The 17,180-nt window shown below is 39.2% G+C and overlaps 1 protein-coding gene across 3 annotated transcripts; it reads right to left on the bottom strand.

The window, feature by feature from the left end:
- Nucleotides 1–2,453: 2,453 nt before the first annotated feature.
- On the bottom strand, nucleotides 2,454–9,719 carry zgc:56585 (15-hydroxyprostaglandin dehydrogenase [NAD(+)]). 3 transcript variants are annotated; one of them, XM_026996570.3, is made up of 8 exons: nucleotides 9,583–9,719; nucleotides 9,363–9,469; nucleotides 9,156–9,279; nucleotides 5,062–5,168; nucleotides 4,798–4,894; nucleotides 4,343–4,419; nucleotides 2,992–3,131; nucleotides 2,454–2,778 (listed from the first exon to the last, which is right to left on the bottom strand). In XM_026996570.3, exons 2-8 carry the CDS (start codon nucleotides 9,456–9,458, stop codon nucleotides 2,640–2,642), a joined length of 780 nt encoding a protein of 259 aa, XP_026852371.1. In that variant the 5' UTR covers nucleotides 9,459–9,469; nucleotides 9,583–9,719; the 3' UTR covers nucleotides 2,454–2,639. The 3 variants fall into 3 exon arrangements, with proteins under 3 accessions (XP_026852371.1, XP_081576178.1, XP_035383599.1); XM_081720052.1 differs by lacking the exon at nucleotides 9,583–9,719 and having other exon boundaries at nucleotides 2,454–2,792; nucleotides 9,363–9,576; XM_035527706.2 differs by lacking the exon at nucleotides 9,583–9,719 and having other exon boundaries at nucleotides 9,363–9,576.
- Nucleotides 9,720–17,180: the final 7,461 nt, after the last annotated feature.

Here is a 17,180-nt window from a genome sequence, read left to right as displayed (position 1 = left end):
GTGGTGCCTCTCAATCTGGTCCCAGTCTACCACAGTTCAGATGGAAGTCAGTTTTTCTTTCTACAGAGTCAAGTAACTGCAGAAACATGATTCATGTGACCAGTCAGACCTGCTCTCCACAATTCCACAATAATTAACCAAATTTACTCTCCTCAGTCAATCTGTTATTTATTTATGTGATTGGAAGTCCTGATATCAGGGCCTTACACAGCAAAATCCAAATGATTAATGGATTCTTTTACAGTATTCAGTTGTGAACAGCTGTACTTGAACTAAATGTGGGTTATGTAGCACTGATAATAACAAGAACACTTTGTACAAATGCCAGTTAATAAAGTCCACTGGTATGCTGAGTGACATGGCTGATATTCTGCCCCAGCTTTGGAGGCAAAACATTTTAAATGCACTGGGCCTGCACCTGTCTGCCCAGTGTTTCACTTAGGTCCAGCAAGGCTACCTACATAGAGAGTATATCTGAGAGGTACACGTTGGAATGCATCTGGGCTTTGAGAAGCATTAAAAAGTTGTGACTTCGTATACCTTTGCTCCATTTTTCAAAAGGATCTCTACAAATCCTCCCCCCAACCCTTGGGACATGCCAGTCACCACGGCAACTTTGTCATTTAACATCATCATATACAAAGATCCTAAAAAGAAAATATATGCCTAGGTATTGGAAAACAAAATCTCAGATTTTATACAATTTCATATATTTCTTCTGTTATTGCACCTACCAGTCTTGAGATGAAGTGGGGCACTTATACCAGTAACAATGTTGTACAAGACACAGTACTACAGAAGTCACTCACAGTGGAGGAGTTAAGGGAAGAATTCAGGAGGGGTTAGGGGAAGAGTTGTGGGAGGAGTTAGGGGAGGTGTTGGGGAGGAGTTAAGGGAGGAGTTCAAGAGGTGTTAGGGAAGGTGTTAGATAGGAGTTAGAGAGGTGTTAGGAGAGGAGTTAAGGGAGAAGTTAGGGGAGAAGTTAAGGGAGGAGTTTATTCACGTAACTGCCAGTAAGATGTTTGGCCAATTTAATCTCATCAGGTAACTGACAAAACTGCTGAAAAGACATCTGCAGGTAGTCTTACAGTGAAAAGACCTGTTGTTCCAATAAATTAACACATGGGGGCGATGTTTATGTAGCAGTACAACAAGTGGCTCCTATGCAGGTCTCAGTAAACAACACCACACAGACATGCTGAAAGTACCACATCTTTTTCATCTGATATGCTCGCATAGCAGGAAATAAAATTAGCAAAATAAACAATAACATCCTTGTTTCTATGCTGTGTCGACTTCTGTCATAGAATAGCCACATCCAATATATAATATTTTAGCTTTCAGACCAGTGGAAATATGGCACTTATATAGGGTTCACTAGTTCGTGAGTACAAAGTACAGTACTCCAACCTGTCTGGTTGTGTTGACTGTACTGTGTGCTGTAACTGTTCAGGGAGAGTAAATTCCCCTAGATTACTGTGCAGTTCACAGAATCAGCTATGCATGTGTGGGTCAGGATACTTAGATGAACCTTTGGCTATTAAAATACATATTGATGGTGAAGAGTATAATAATAGAGTATAATAATAATAAAATGTGAATGCACATGTACACGAAGATGCTGGAGAGTCTGAATAGGTACACTACAGGTGATCTACAGTTGAGCTACAGGTTCATCTTCATTGGCTCCCTGTAGCTGCACGCATCAGATTTAAAACCTTGATGCTTGCCTACAAAGCCAAAAATGGACCAGCGCCTTCATACATGAGATCAATGGTCAAAGCCCGATCCGTACCTCGAATACTTCGAACCTCAAGTACGGCTCGGCTTGAAATACCTTGCTTAAGCTCTTCTATCCTGGCTCCAAGATGGTGGAATGAACTCCCACTTGCTGTCCGGACAGCAGAGTCCCTTGCAGTCTGAAGACCCATCTATTTGCAGAATATTTAAAGGACAACTGACACTACTCCCATATTGACTGACTAATTTAGTACTTATTGTAGGGCATTATTTATGCTTTTTAACAAACTCTAGCAATTATTGTTTATAGCACTTATGATTGTTTAAGATAGACCTTATGTATTTTGCACTTCTAGGTATCAGCATTCATCCCTGTATTCTACAGTATTCTAGTTCATTGGTATATTTAATTCTAACCTACTGTACTGTACTTGGATATATTCTATGAGTAAATGACAAAGCACTTTTGTAAATCGCTCTGGATAAGAGCATCTGCTAAATGCTATAAATGTAAATGTAAATGATCTACAGGTACTCTAAAGGTGATCTACAGGTGATCTACAGGTACTCTACAGGTACTCTAATGGGGATCTACAGATGATCTACAGGTACTCTATAGGTGATCCTACAGGTGCTCTACAGGTTCCAAGCTTTATGAATAATAGGGATTTCTTGCATTTTTATTTTATTAATTTGATAAATAATTAGGGACACATTTTTTCTTTCATTGGCAAAAATGGTTAACGAATTTATTGAAACTGTCATGCTTACATATTTTGATAATTTTTATCTTTAATCAACTGACAGTTACCAGGAATACATTAATCTTGTCATGCGTAGCTTCATTCTTGCACATTGCAGTGTGATGCAGTAAACTCGGTCGTGACTGTGGGCAGGCGCTACAGTGTTACTGGAGTTCTCGGCAGCTCTGTAGGGAAGGACATAAAAGCAGTGCCAGCACTGGCCACTACGAGCACAGCTCCATTCAGACTCTCATCCTTCACCAGCAGTAGGAACGCCTTAGCCACGTCCTCCACTCTGTTAGGAGACATCTGGCATTTAATCACATGCACATGCAAAACAAGCAAAGAATTACATACGGTGTTCTCACAAACACAGGAATATGCAGGACACACAACATTTGTTTGCTAATCAGGCATCAACAGCAGTGAATCATCACTGCATGAAGGAGTTTACAAAGCAGTCAGGAGACATTGGAGAATGTTTGCTACACATAATTCATTTACTCACTCCAGAAATTTGGCTTTTTCCATGATGGACTCCAACATAGCTTTCTCATCTGTCTGAAAGGAGTTGAGTAAAGCTGTCCGCACGAAACCTGGACAGAGGGCATTGATCCTCACCCCATAGTCAGCAATGTTTGAAGTTTCCTGTGGATACACATAAGCAAATTATAAGCTATTCTAGGGGCTCAACACTCCACTTTGTTAGGTGTGTGAGAGAAAGTGACAGTCAGAGAGAGAGAGAGAGAGAGAGAGTGTGTGTGTGTGTGTGTGTAGTAAATTCAATGTTATTCTCATCAAAGTTTTTCTGGTTTAAACGCTGTGTGTTTGAGTGGCATGGCCTGCAAAAGCCTGAAGATTTAAAAAAAAAAAAAAACTTTTTTGGAAAATTGTTCCACTACCCATATCATCTCTTTAACCATCCTCTTAAAACACGAATGCTAACAGAACTTCTAACCACTCTCCTTTCCTTTTACTTTTGTCCCCTTTTACTCAAACATTTAAAATTACTCAAAAATATCAAGTGTAAAACTGAGAACAGCCGACATTACTAAAGAATACATTCTGTATTCTTATATATAGATTATACATTAAAATAGTTTCTAGCTGTTTAAGAAGTCCTCATATAAAGTGAAATATATCAGAATATCTCGTTTCTCATTGACAACTTCTTTTTTTACTTCACTGTAATGGCATGGCATTCAGTTTTAACGCACTGTGAATGTTTGACTACTTCTTGTGCTTTAACTTTGAAACAGTTTTGTGCTGTTGTGAAAGGGGTTCAGTGAGGTGGTTCAAGGCCACTCTGAGCTGGACTCCTGGAGTGTACTGTAGCTTTATTGCCACATCAATCCTATCAGTCATTTCACAAGAGAGTCGGTCTTTGCTAGGAATGCAGTGATGTTTTAGTTTGTGACCTACAAAGCTCTGAATAGTCTCCTGTTTTTCCAGTGTAGAAGGTCTGATTGCTTTGGATCACAGCATTACACACAAAACAGTTGAAGTATGAAATAGATTGTGTCTCGGAAACTGGGCCAATGATATTCTATGAGCAAAACTATGTATCATAGAATAATCAAGTCATAATAAAAAATTCATAACAGATTTCACTGCAATTCAGTTTAAAAGATGATGCTTCCAACGTTGTGTTGACCTAATACTGCTGCAGTAGGGGCTGTAAGTGTGACTCCAGTTGTACCGTGTGCACTTTAGGAAACTCAGCAGTAACCTCAAGCACCTACACTTAGACAACAGAAGACAAGCAAGCACAGAGACTCGGGGACCACACAGCGTCCTTGGAATGCATGCAGTATATGTTAAACGAGGAAGTGGTTGAGGGTACTAGAGAGAGCACGTACAGCTAGAGCGCGACTGAAGCCCACTACACCATGCTTTGTGGCGGTGTAGATAGGAGCCCCTGGGAGAGGACCCAACCCTGCAACAGTAACACACTCACAAATACAACTGAGCATGGGGTAGGAGACAGTGGACAATTCATAATATAATATAATATAATATAATATAATATTCTTCATGTGACTCTACATTTTATCAGTGCTGCTAGAAGGTTTACAGCACAAGAAAAGAAAAATCACATACAAGAATGTAGTGAAAATAAATGTTGTATTAGTAATGTTTTAGGCTGGTCAAAATTCAGTATATATGAATCACAAAATTACTGTAAAACAACTGATCATCACCAGTTTTTAGGTTTTCTAATTGGCCTTAATTCAGTTTACTTAGACCTGAGCTTTCAGAATGTTCTGCTTCCCCAATATCATGCATGAATTATTTCACTTCCTGCTTGCCGTACCTGCCATTGATGCAACATTGATGATGACTCCTCCCTGTCCACCATTCTGCTTCTTCATGTGATCCATAGCCAAATAGGTTCCCCTCACCACCCCACTCTGTTATCAACCACAGCAATGGTACACATACTCACTCCAAACAGCTCTTCACACTAAACATCACTCACTGGGAACAATATTCTGGTTAGATTCAACCGCTGGATATGCTCTATAACATTTTAAACAGAGTCACAATTCAGTTACACTGTACAAAAGCAAATTCTTACTAAGTTTATGGACACTGTTTTCTCCCAATCCTTTTCATTGAGGATCCCAGCATTGTTGCAGAAAACATCTACCCGCCCAAATTTGTGGAGGACCTTCTGGAACGCATCTGTAATTAAAAAACAACAGAAATCGTTCTACAGCACTATTTAGACAAAAAAAAACACAAGAAAAAAATTACATAAAAGAGGACAGAAAATTTTACTCAAATTTAATGAACAGCCTGTAAGAAAGGATAATAGATGTTGATACAAATATGAATAAAAATCCATTTATAAACAACAGCATTTATATTCAAGTCATTTATGAAAGTTTGTTGATGTGCATTGTTAAGAGAAGAACTATGAGATCCATTTTCTCTTTGTGTTAAATGTATACACACAATGTTAAAAAAATAAATAAATACAAAATAAACATGAACATATCTGGGATTAAAGTTTATATAACATGATTTATTAAAGTTTTGCCCATGAAGAAACCTGTAAACTTGATAAAACCAGCAAAACAATTGCTTCTTTCAAATGGTGTTAATGCCAGTAGGATCATTTAGCATGTGAGGTAATGAACCAAACCTCAACGAATTCTGAGAATGGATATTGTATCTGTAAATGAACATGACTGAAGGACAGGTACAGCATCATTAACAGCTGCTGGTGTTGTGATGAGACTACGAGAGATGAGACTATCCAACATCAGCATTGCCATTGAGATCATTTAGCACATGTAGAAGTATTGCCTTTGCACATAATGTCATTCACACAAGTTTTTCTTTCTAAATTACAATAGATTACAATGGTGGTCAGGGCACATGTTTACCACCTGTTGGATCTGGGTTTGAGACGCAGGTGTGGTGGTTTCCTTCAGCCTTTGTCACATTGTGTCAGAAGTGGGATGGGACTGCAGAGGCCATGTGAACTGAGGCTTCCTCATGGTTAAGGAAGCTGCCCCTGTCATTAGGGGGATGGTATAAAGCCCAGTGTGTGAACCCTGGTGAGGGTTGTGTAGTTCTCTCTCCTTCAGAGTGTGATGGTCGCTGCCACCACATTGCTCACCTGCGCTTCACCCCTTTCATGGGTTCATCACTCTCCAAGCCTTCATCATCCAGGGTCACACCCATGTCTCTCACCAGGGTTCACACACTGGCTTTATACTTTAAGTTTAAATGATACATTTTGTCAGTCGATTGTGCAGTTTGCTTATGATAAAAAACAAACAAACATCTGGATCAGCATAATGGTAAGCTAGCTAGCAAAGTAACTTAGCTAGCTAGTGTTAGGGTTAGTAACTTATTAACTTAGTAACTTAAGTATCTTAGCTGTTCTAAATCAACTGTATGTCATTATCTGTCGATGTTTTAAAGTTGTATTATGCTCCCGGGCTGCTACAGTGCGCGTCTCTTGCTGTGATCCAGTTTTGGATTTGAGTCTAACCTTGTTACTGGCTCTGGCCCTTTCCTTGATTGATTGCTGTGGTCTATATATATCTATGTAGTCTACTGCTGCAAGAAGAGGAAGCTTGCCCAAGCTCACCCCAGCTTTGTGTGAGTTTTCTTAGCAGACAGTTTGTTTGGTTTTGTGGTCATACACTGGGTTTCACTCATGTTGTACTTCTGTGTTTTGTCTATAGTTGTGATTCCATGCATTAGAGTTCTGGTGTATGTGTATGTGTATGTGGCATATATAGTTAGTGATGGTAGGTGCCTGTTACTGTTCTTTAATGGAAAATTCTGTTTAATGATTGAAGGATTTGTCCTTTGATTTAAGGGAAACTAATTTTTTAACAGATTTTATTTTTTTAGTGTAGTGAGCATATTCATTAACCTCAAGCCTAGTTAAAGTATAATTTAAGGTATATTTCAAGTAAAAAATAATACTTCAAATATCTCTGAATTTGCATATTTGTGATTTTTTTCCCCTGTGTGCTGGAATGTGTCCTGGTTTGTACAACTGGTTTGTACAATCATCAAATACATTAGCAAACTATACCTTATTTAATAAATTGCCTCCAGTTACAAAATTGCAGCTTGGCTTACACCCACCACTATGACTGAGAAAAGAAGCATTACTTTGTAGTCTTTTAGAAAGATGAACAGATGACTGCTGGTGCATTCTTCCACTGTGCATGAGGCACACAACACCAAGTTCATGGGTTCAGTTCCCAAGGAACACAAACAATATTAATAATAACTTTATTTATATAGCATCTTTCGTACATAAAAGTGAAGCTCAAATTTTATTTTTATTTCATAATAAAATTAACCAAAATCCTGTAAAATTATTATTATAATGATTCATTATACTAAATTATTATTAATTATAATATTAACTATAATAAAAATATGAAAAAAATAAAATTGAACAAAAAATAATAAAATAAACAGTTGTAAATAGAAAGCAGAAAAACAACTTGTGTCTAAAATAGTAATATAAAAAAAATAGATATATGAAAAAAAAATAGAATATAATCAGAATGCTAATGAAATAAGAACAATAGAATGCATAAGATTTAAAATAACCAGAACAGAATTAAACAGTAACTAAAATGCTAAGATAAATAAAAATGTTTGCAGCAGCATTTTAAAGATAGTAGCAGATGATGGATGAGGAATATTGATTAGTAAGTTTTTAAGATTTTTGGTCCATAAAAACAGAAATCCTGGGAATCCTGGAAATATAATATGTAAATCATAATAATATGTAAGTCACTCTAGCTAAGAGCATTTGCCAAATCCTGCATGTGCAAAGTCCACAATCCACACACCTGCTGGACTTAAATAAAACTGGGTTTGGGTAATGATATATTTTAAGTCAACAACTGGGTATTTTGTTGTGTAGGATCTCAGGAAGCTGTTTTGCAAATACCAATTACATGACTTCCACTGCTTGAGCCAGTTACATTCCTGAAGTTCTGCTCCAACTTGTGAGACACTATAGCCAAAGCTTCCCCCAAGTAACAATTTGTCAGACTTGATGAGCAGAGATGTAGTCAAATGCATTAAAACAGATTTTAATAATAAACAGGGGCAATCCAAAGGCAGTCAAAGAACAGGCAAAAGTATCAATCCAGCAAACACATGAGAGGCAAAAAATACAGTATATTCAGTATATCCAGTATATCCAGACAGCAGGCAGTAAAGATTATAACCAGGGTAACAAACAACAATAAAGGCTGAGAAACGTACGGCAAGCAACCAAGACTTTGCAAAGTCAAACTGAACAAAAGCAAACTTGAATAGGAAGAAATATTAGGAAAAGCAAGACACAGTTGAATTGAGCAGGAGGTTTGTTGGTAAAGTAGTGAAATACGAACCTATTCTACTCAGGCTGCGTGACACAGCTCAATAGAAAAATGTTTTTAAATAGTGTGTGATGAATGAACACATCTATTTAAGAATATAAATAAATACATATATCATGGCATATTACAGTAAATTTAGTTTAGTGATTGTCACATCATACCAAAACTCCAAATCTTATTTCACTCCTGTGAAGCAAATTGTTTCAATATGTTGTCGAAGCTTGTGTAAAATGGCAAAAATACCACATTACTGATTACGTGGGAAGCCCGAAACTGGGAGGATTGCCTGGATTGCAACACTAAAACTCTTTGGTGCCAAAACACAGAAGCTTGTATTCTAACACAGGAATGAACTTTTGCAGAATTTCAGTTTATATAATTAACAAATGGGGAGTAGAACAGATGGTAAGTGATCTGTAGTATGGCAAAATTGGCAAGGTACCCCCCAAGAGATTATGTGTAGTCAGATGTGTAACTGTCAGGAGGTTACAGGAAACCGTCAACTGTCAATGCCTCAAAGCTTCGAATCAAGAAGAAGCCGCAGAAGTCTTGTGATTTCCATAATAATGGGCGTGGACGAGATCTGACGAAGTGTTAACGACGTTTTATAATTTTAAAAGGTCAATGATCGTCACGTATATACAATTCTCTTCCGTATATTTACTACAAGATACACAACCTAACACTTAGACAACGTCCATTCTTTCTCGTCAACTAAAACTATAAAGATTGATCTTTTTTCTGACACGGAAGCAAAATACAATCCTCTTCCCTTATTAAACGTAAAAGATCAACTTACCTTTAAACAGTTCGTCTGAGGCGACATCGCAAGGATAAAACTGGGTCCTGTCCGATCCATAAATCTCATTAAAGTGGGCCTGCACCTCTCTACCCAGTGTTTCATTTAGGTCCAGCAAGGCTACCTATATAAAGAGTATATTTGAGAGGTACACGTTGGAATGCATCTGGGCTTTAAGAAGCATTAAAAAGTTGCGACCTTGGATACCTTCGCTCCGTTTTCCAAAAGGATCTCTGCAAATCCTCTCCCCAACCCTTGGGACGCACCAGTCACCACGGCTACTTTGTCGTTTAAGATCATCATATACAAAGATCCTAAAAAGAAAAGATATGCAGCAGCAGACTATAACCTAGTTTTGATAAAAACACAATTTTCTATTAGCGATGAAACACTTAATGTTCTCTATCACTCGCACTATAACGCCTACCAGTCTTTAGCCGAAGGGAAGTGCCTTCCTGTATTCACTAGACTAACACAGTTAGGCTCAACAGGGAGGAGTTCAGCTTGACAGCTATAACCTGTGAAGAATTTTCATCTCTATCTTTTACCACCCACATAACGTTATCCTTTACTTCAAACGAAGCTTACGGTCTGCTGTGTTTGAGGGAGTGGTTTTGATCAATAGTAGTGGCTGTGCATCCTAATGTTAAAGTAACAAGTATCTGGCCACGGCATCTAGACAAGTAGTAACCTATATTGTTAGTTATAAACTGTTAGGTTTATAAGTTTTATTTTAGTGCTTCCTTTCTCATCAGTTACACAAAGTAAATGGCTGTGTTCGTTACAGACTACAGTGTGAAGGTAATCTACTGACAGTATGAGTGAATGAATCATTTACATGTAGTTATTAGGATGTCAGCTTATTCAGAACCAGCTAACACTTACGTTGATGATCAGTACCCCCGCCATCCTTCCTCCAGGGCTCTGGAAGGCTTAGAAATAGTTTACCACGTCCAAAAAAAAAGTCATTTACTGTGGATGAGCACTGGGTGGCGCACTTTAGTGCGCTTTAGTGGGTGCTGATGTGAAGTACTACAGTAAACAGAACACAAAGTATGGAAGTACTAGCATGTTGGTTATTATTTAACTACTGTCATTGTTACCTGGAAGAATCTGTAAGTGTTTCCATCACTTACACTTGTACTCACCACCCACTTTATTAAAAACATACAGTGCACCAACACCTGAAATTTGATCAGGTGCAACAGATGTACAGTTACAGACTGTAGGCATCTGTTGGTAAGCATAGTTTGAGTTGAACTAATAAAAGTTCACCAGGAACAGCAGTGTTGTTTTTTTTCCTTGTGTATCACTATTGTAATGAGAGTAATCTTCCACTCATTCGTAAGCATCCAACACTGGTCCTGTGGTCAAACTGATCAATGATGAAGGACTAGAGAATGGCTAAAATTGTGGGCAGACTAACAGTTGAACTTATTTGTGTTTCTAATAAATGTCAGCTCAGTGTAAGTGGCCACTTAGAAAAATACTTATTTGATCAGGAACACACTGATCTGTCCTGCTTGGTGGTATGGCAGGTCATGTAAGGTGTACTAAAGCACCTGGGGACACTGTACTCTGCCACTGTTGAAATCCACTTCTTTAAACTTCTTTTCACTGTGAGTATTTTAATAATACAATAATAGGTATAAGACTACATTTAATGCAATGTCAGTACTATATCACTTATATATTTTTTTGTTTTATTTACAGACTACAGAAAACTATGGATTATCATGGTGAACTCATCACTAAAAAAGGTGAAACCTAAAAGGTGATATCTCACTTGCTTCAGGTGCAGAAATACTAGATAAGTTAAATTCTAAGGTTTAAATCTTTTACATGGGTTCAACATGTAGGGGTACTTGAGTAACTAACTCATGTAAAATTAGTTTACATTATTTTGCCATTATATTGCAGTCATCAGTAGCTATTATTCAAAGTGCTAAGCGTGTTAACATGTTATGAATGTGGTTTCGTACTGTGAAGTCAACATCCCTTAGGTGCTATGCAGCAAGACAAAACAAGTTTATTAGTGGTCATGTAACGTACAAGCTTTGGGATACTATATCTATATATATCTATCTATATATATATATATATATATATATATATATATATATATATATATATATATATATATATATATATATCTATATCTATATATATCTATATCTATATATATCTATATATATCTATATCTATATATATCTATATCTATATATATCTATATATATATATATCTATATATATCTATATATATCTATATATATATATATCTATATATATATATATCTATATATATATATATATATCTATATATATATATATCTATATATATATATCTATATATATATATCTATATATCTATATATATATCTATATATATATATATCTATATATATATATATCTATATATATCTATATATATCTATATATATATATATCTATATATATATCTATATATCTATATCTATATATATATCTATATATATCTATATCTATATATATATCTATATATATCTATATATATCTATATCTATATATATCTATATCTATATATATCTATATATATATATATATATATATATATATATATATATATATATATCTATATCTATATATATATAAAAATGTATACACACACACACACACACACACACACACACACACACACACAGTACTGTGTAAAAGTTTTAGGCAGGTGTGAAAAAATGCTGTAAACTAGGAATCCTTTCAAAAATGGAAGTGTTAATAGTTTATTTTCATCAATTAACGAAATGCAGTGAACAGAAGAGAAATCTAAATCAAATCATTATTTGGTGTGACCACGCTTTGCCTTCAAAACAGAATCTATTCTTCTAGGTACACTTGCACAGTTTTTGAAGGAACTCGGCTGGTAGGTTGTTCCAAACATCTTGGAGAACTAACCACAGATCTTCTGTGGATGTAGGTTTCCTCAAATCCTTCTGTCTCTTCATGTAATCCCAGAGAGACTCGATGATGTTAAGATCAGGGCTCAGTGGGGGCCATACCATCACTTCAAGGACTTCTTGTTCTTCTTTACGCTGAAGATAGTTCTTAATGACATTGGGTGTGTGTTTAGGGTCATTGTCTTGCTGCAGAATAAATTTGGGGCCAATGATATGCCTCTCTGATGGTATTGCATGATGGATAAGTATCTGCCTGTATTTCTCAGCATTGAGGACACCATTAATCCTGACCAAATCTCCAACTCCATTTGGAGAAATGCAGCCTTGCAAGGAATCTTCACCTTGCTTCATTGTTGCCTGCAGACACTCATTATTGTACCACTCTCCAGCCCTTTGGTGAACAAACCGCCTTCTGCTACAGCCAAATATTTCAAAATTTGACTCATCATTCCAGAGCACCTGCTGCCATTTTTCTGCACCCCAGATCCTATGTTTTTGTGCATAGTTGAGTCGCTTGACCTTGTTTCCATGACGGAAGTATGGCTTTTTGGCTGCAGCTCTTCAATGAAGACCACTTCTGGCCAGACTTCTCCAGACAGTACATGGGTGTAACTAGGTCCCACTGGTTTCCACCAGTTCTGAGCTGATGGCACTGCTGGACATCTTATGATTTCAAAGGGAAATAAGCTTGATGTGTTTTTCATCTGCTGCATTAAGCTTCCTTGGCTGACCACTGCGTTCTACCATCCTCAACGTTGCCTGTTTCTTTGTGCTTCTTCAAAAGAGCTTGAACAGTACATCTTGAAACCCCAGTCTGCTTTGAAATCTTTGTCTGGGAGAGCCCTTGCTGATGCAGTATAACTACCTTGTGTCTTGTTGCTGTGCTGAGTCTTGCCATGGTGCATGAACTGTGACATGAAACTGTCTTCTACAACCTCACCTTGGTAGCAGAGTTTGGCTGTTCCTCACCCAGTTTTAAGCCTCCTAAACAGCTGTTTATTTTTCAGTTAATCACTGTGTTTCAACCTACATGTGAAATTGATGATCATTAGCACCTGTTTGGTATAATTGGTTGATCATACACCTGACTATAATCCTCCAAAATCCCTGACTTTGTGCAAGTGTACCTATAAGAATTGATGCTGGTTTGAAAGCAAAGGGTAGTAACACCAAATATTGATTTGATTTAGATTTTTCTTTTGTTTGTTTCTTTTGTTTTTTTCACTTTGCATAAATAAACAATTATTATTTGTATGTTTGAAAGGATTCTTAGTTTACAACATTTTTTCACACCTGCCTAAAACTTTTGCACAGTACTGTGTGTGTATGTATGTATGTGTGTGTGTGTGTGTGTGTGTGTGTGTGTGTGTGTGTGTGTGTGTGTGTGTGTGTGTGTGTGTGTATATATATATATATATATATATATATATATATATATATATATATATAAACATGGGGGAATAATAACATAAGGAACTATTGTTGAAATATAACCACCCTTCATGAATATACCCATTCTTTTTCAGTTACCTGACTTTTTAGCATTGATTTCAGCACTTGTTCACAGTGCTGTCTACCTGTACATCAGCTGTCTAGCTATACATCAGATGTTTAACATTTTGAAGCTCTAACTGAAGCAGGAGAACCACCCGTTTGGCCCCTTTCTTTGCCCCTGACCTCTGCCCCTACCCCCTGCACTTCATGTCTATAAAAATAAATGGCTGTGTTGGTGCTCTGATATTATTAAATCGCAGAGTTGAAGATATTGTATTTTATTAAAAGCTCTCGTTCCATGACTCTGGGTGACACATTACCGTCCCTGTGTAACACATGCTCTGCTGTTTCCTTGAACAGGTCCACCGTGCTTTCACTGAACCATCCATTGCTTACTGAGTAATTCATTTTAAACCTTTCAGATGTGTTCTGCTGACCAGCTGCTGACTGCAGCCATTGAACCAGTGAATACGTTACTAAAGGGAACCAATGGCTTAGACAATGAAAGCTTTACATGTCACTGATGCCACTGGCTTCAAACAATAGCATTCTGCAGTGTGTGTGTATTTATGTATGTGTGTGTGGTGTGGGGAATCAGTTGTGTACTCCTCCACAACACAGGAGGCCCAGAGCAGGAGTGTGTTTATCTGTGTATGAGTGATGAAAGAGAATGGAAGAAATAGAGATCTCTGGAAGAAGAACATCCAGTCTTCACTTAATATTGTCATTTCTTGATTAGTGTCTATGTAATATATTTAGGGAAGTGCATGCATATCTATCACTATCTAAACAAGCTACTGAAGAAAATACAGCACATCCAGCACAGCTAGGTTTGACTGGACTAAAAAACACATCACTATCAACATGATATACAGCATCAAGACTAATCCCAGTGAAGAGTAACGTTTTCAAATACAAAGGCTGAGACATGATCAGTGGCTTGATAATATCTAAACACATGCACACTGTTAAGTTCTACACTTAAACCACTTTGATGATATATATCACTCTGTTTCTATCACCATTGGTGCTTCAAGGGCTCTAAGATCATCATAGATTTCACGATTTGCTTCAACACAAGGGACACCACCTAAACATGAGGTGGGACAAGATGGCTCTTCAAATAAGTGTGGAGTGTGTACAGTACCCTGTAGTGTGCGGTGGGTGACTCACTACCCTGTAGTATGGGTTGGGTAACTCACTACCCTGTAGTGTGGAGTGGGTAACTCGGTACCCTGTAGTGTGGAGTGGGTAACTCACTACCCTGTAGTGTGGAGTGGGTAACTCACTACCCTGTAGTGTGGAGTGGGTAACTCACTACCCTGTAGTGTGGAGTGGGTAACTCGGTACCCTGTAGTGTGGAGTGGGTAACTCGGTGCCCTGTAGTGTGGAGTGGGTAACTCGGTGCCCTGTAGTGTGGAGTGGGTAACTCGGTGCCCTGTAGTGTGGAGTGGGTAACTCAGTGCCCTGTAGTGTGGAGTGGGTAACTCAGTGCCCTGTAATGTGGAGTGGGTAACTCAGTACCCTGTAGTATGGGTTGGGTGACTCACTACCCTGTAGTGTGGAGTGGGTAACTCACTACCCTGTAGTGTGGAGTGGGTAACTCGGTACCCTGTAGTGTGGAGTGGGTAACTCGGTGCCCTGTAGTGTGGAGTGGGTAACTCGGTGCCCTGTAGTGTGGAGTGGGTAACTCGGTGCCCTGTAGTGTGGAGTGGGTAACTCAGTGCCCTGTAGTGTGGAGTGGGTAACTCAGTGCCCTGTAATGTGGAGTGGGTAACTCAGTGCCCTGTAATGTGGAGTGGGTAACTCAGTACCCTGTAGTGTGGAGTGGGTAACTCAGTACCCTGTAGTGTGCGGTGGGTGACTCACTACCCTGTAGTATGGGTTGGGTAACTCAGTACCCTGTAGTGTGGAGTGGGTAACTCAGTACCCTGTAGTGTGGAGTGGGTAACTCAGTACCCTGTAGTGTGGAGTGGGTAACTCAGCACCCTGTAGTGTGGAGTGGGTAACTCAGCACCCTGTAGTGTGGAGTGGGTAACTCAGTACCCTGTATTTGGATAGATGAAGACTAGCCTTGGGTGCCCATGACCATGTTGCTTGTTCCCTTGTTGTCCTTCCAACGAGAGGAGCGAATGCGCTGGATCTCGTTTACACAAACATTTCCGGTGCATACCGGGCGGAGCCCCGCCCCCACCTTGGATACTCTGATCACAATGTCTGTAATGTTGATTACTGCATATAGACCGATTGTCAGATGCTCGAAACCGCTTCTGAAGCAGGTGAGAACCTGGCCAGCAGGAGCCATCTCTGCTCTTCAGGACTGCTTTGAGCAGACGACTTGGATCACGTTCAAGGAGGCTGCTACCAACGGTGGCACTGTTAACCTGGAAGAGTATACAGCATCAGTGACTGGATACATCAGCAAGTGCATTGATGATGTTACTGTCTCCAAGACCATCACCACACACCCCAACCAAAGCCATGGATGACTGCTGAGGTGCGCATGCTACTGAGGACCCGTGACTCAGCCTTCAGAACAGGTGACAGAGAGGCTCTCAGGAAAACAAGAGCCAAACTGTCACGTGCGATCAGGGAAGCAAAGCGTGCACACGCACAGAGGATCCATGGACACTTCAAAGACACTGGTGACACACGGCGCATGTGGGAGGGCATTCAGGCCATTACTAACTACAAGAAAACATCACCTTCCTGTGACAGTGATGCCATCCTCCCAGATGCACTGAATGACTTCTATGCACGGTTTGAAGCGCAGAACAACGTTGCAGCAGAAAAGTCCATCCCTCCGCAAAATGACCAGGTGCTGTGCCTGACGGCGGCTGATGTGAGGCGTACTCTGCGTGGAGTTAACCCACGGAAAGCTGCTGGACCAGACAACATCCCAGGTCGTGTGCTCAGAGAATGTGCTGACCAGCTTGCAGATGTCCTGACATACATCTTCAATATCTCTCTGAGCTGCGCCATGGTCCCAACATGCTTCAAGACCACCACCATCATCCCCGTGCCTAAGAAGCCCACGGTGTCGTGTCTCAACGACTACTGTCGCATTGCACTTATATCCATCATCATGAAGTGCTTCGAGAGACTCGTCATGAGACACATCAAGACCCAGCTTCCCCCTTCTCTGGACCCCCTTCTCTGCAGTTCGTGTACCACTCCAACCGCTCTACAGATGATGCCATCTCTACCACACTTCATCTGGCACTCACACATCTGGATAAAAAGGGCACCTACGTAAGAATGCTGTTCATAGACTTCATTTCAGCATTCAACACCATTGTTCCTCAGCATCTGATTGGAAAGTTGAGCTTACTGGGCTTGAACACCTCCCTCTGCAAATGGATCCTGGATTTCTTGACTGGTAGACCTCAGTCAGTCCGGATTGGGAGCAGCACTTCCAACACCACCACACTGAGTACTGGTGCTCCCCAGGGCAGCGTACTCAGCCCTCTGCTGTTCACACTGCTGACTCATGACTGTGCAGCAATGCACAGTTCAAATCACATCATCAAGTTTGCTGATGATACGACCATGGTGGGTCTCATCAACAAAGACAATGAGTCAGCATACAGAGAGGAGG

Source organism: Electrophorus electricus, chromosome 8 (assembly GCF_041902795.1).
Source record: "Electrophorus electricus isolate QZ-2024a chromosome 8, ASM4190279v1, whole genome shotgun sequence".
Taxonomy (NCBI): Eukaryota; Metazoa; Chordata; class Actinopteri; order Gymnotiformes; family Gymnotidae; genus Electrophorus; species Electrophorus electricus.
This window is presented reverse-complemented; position numbering and strand designations above follow the sequence as displayed.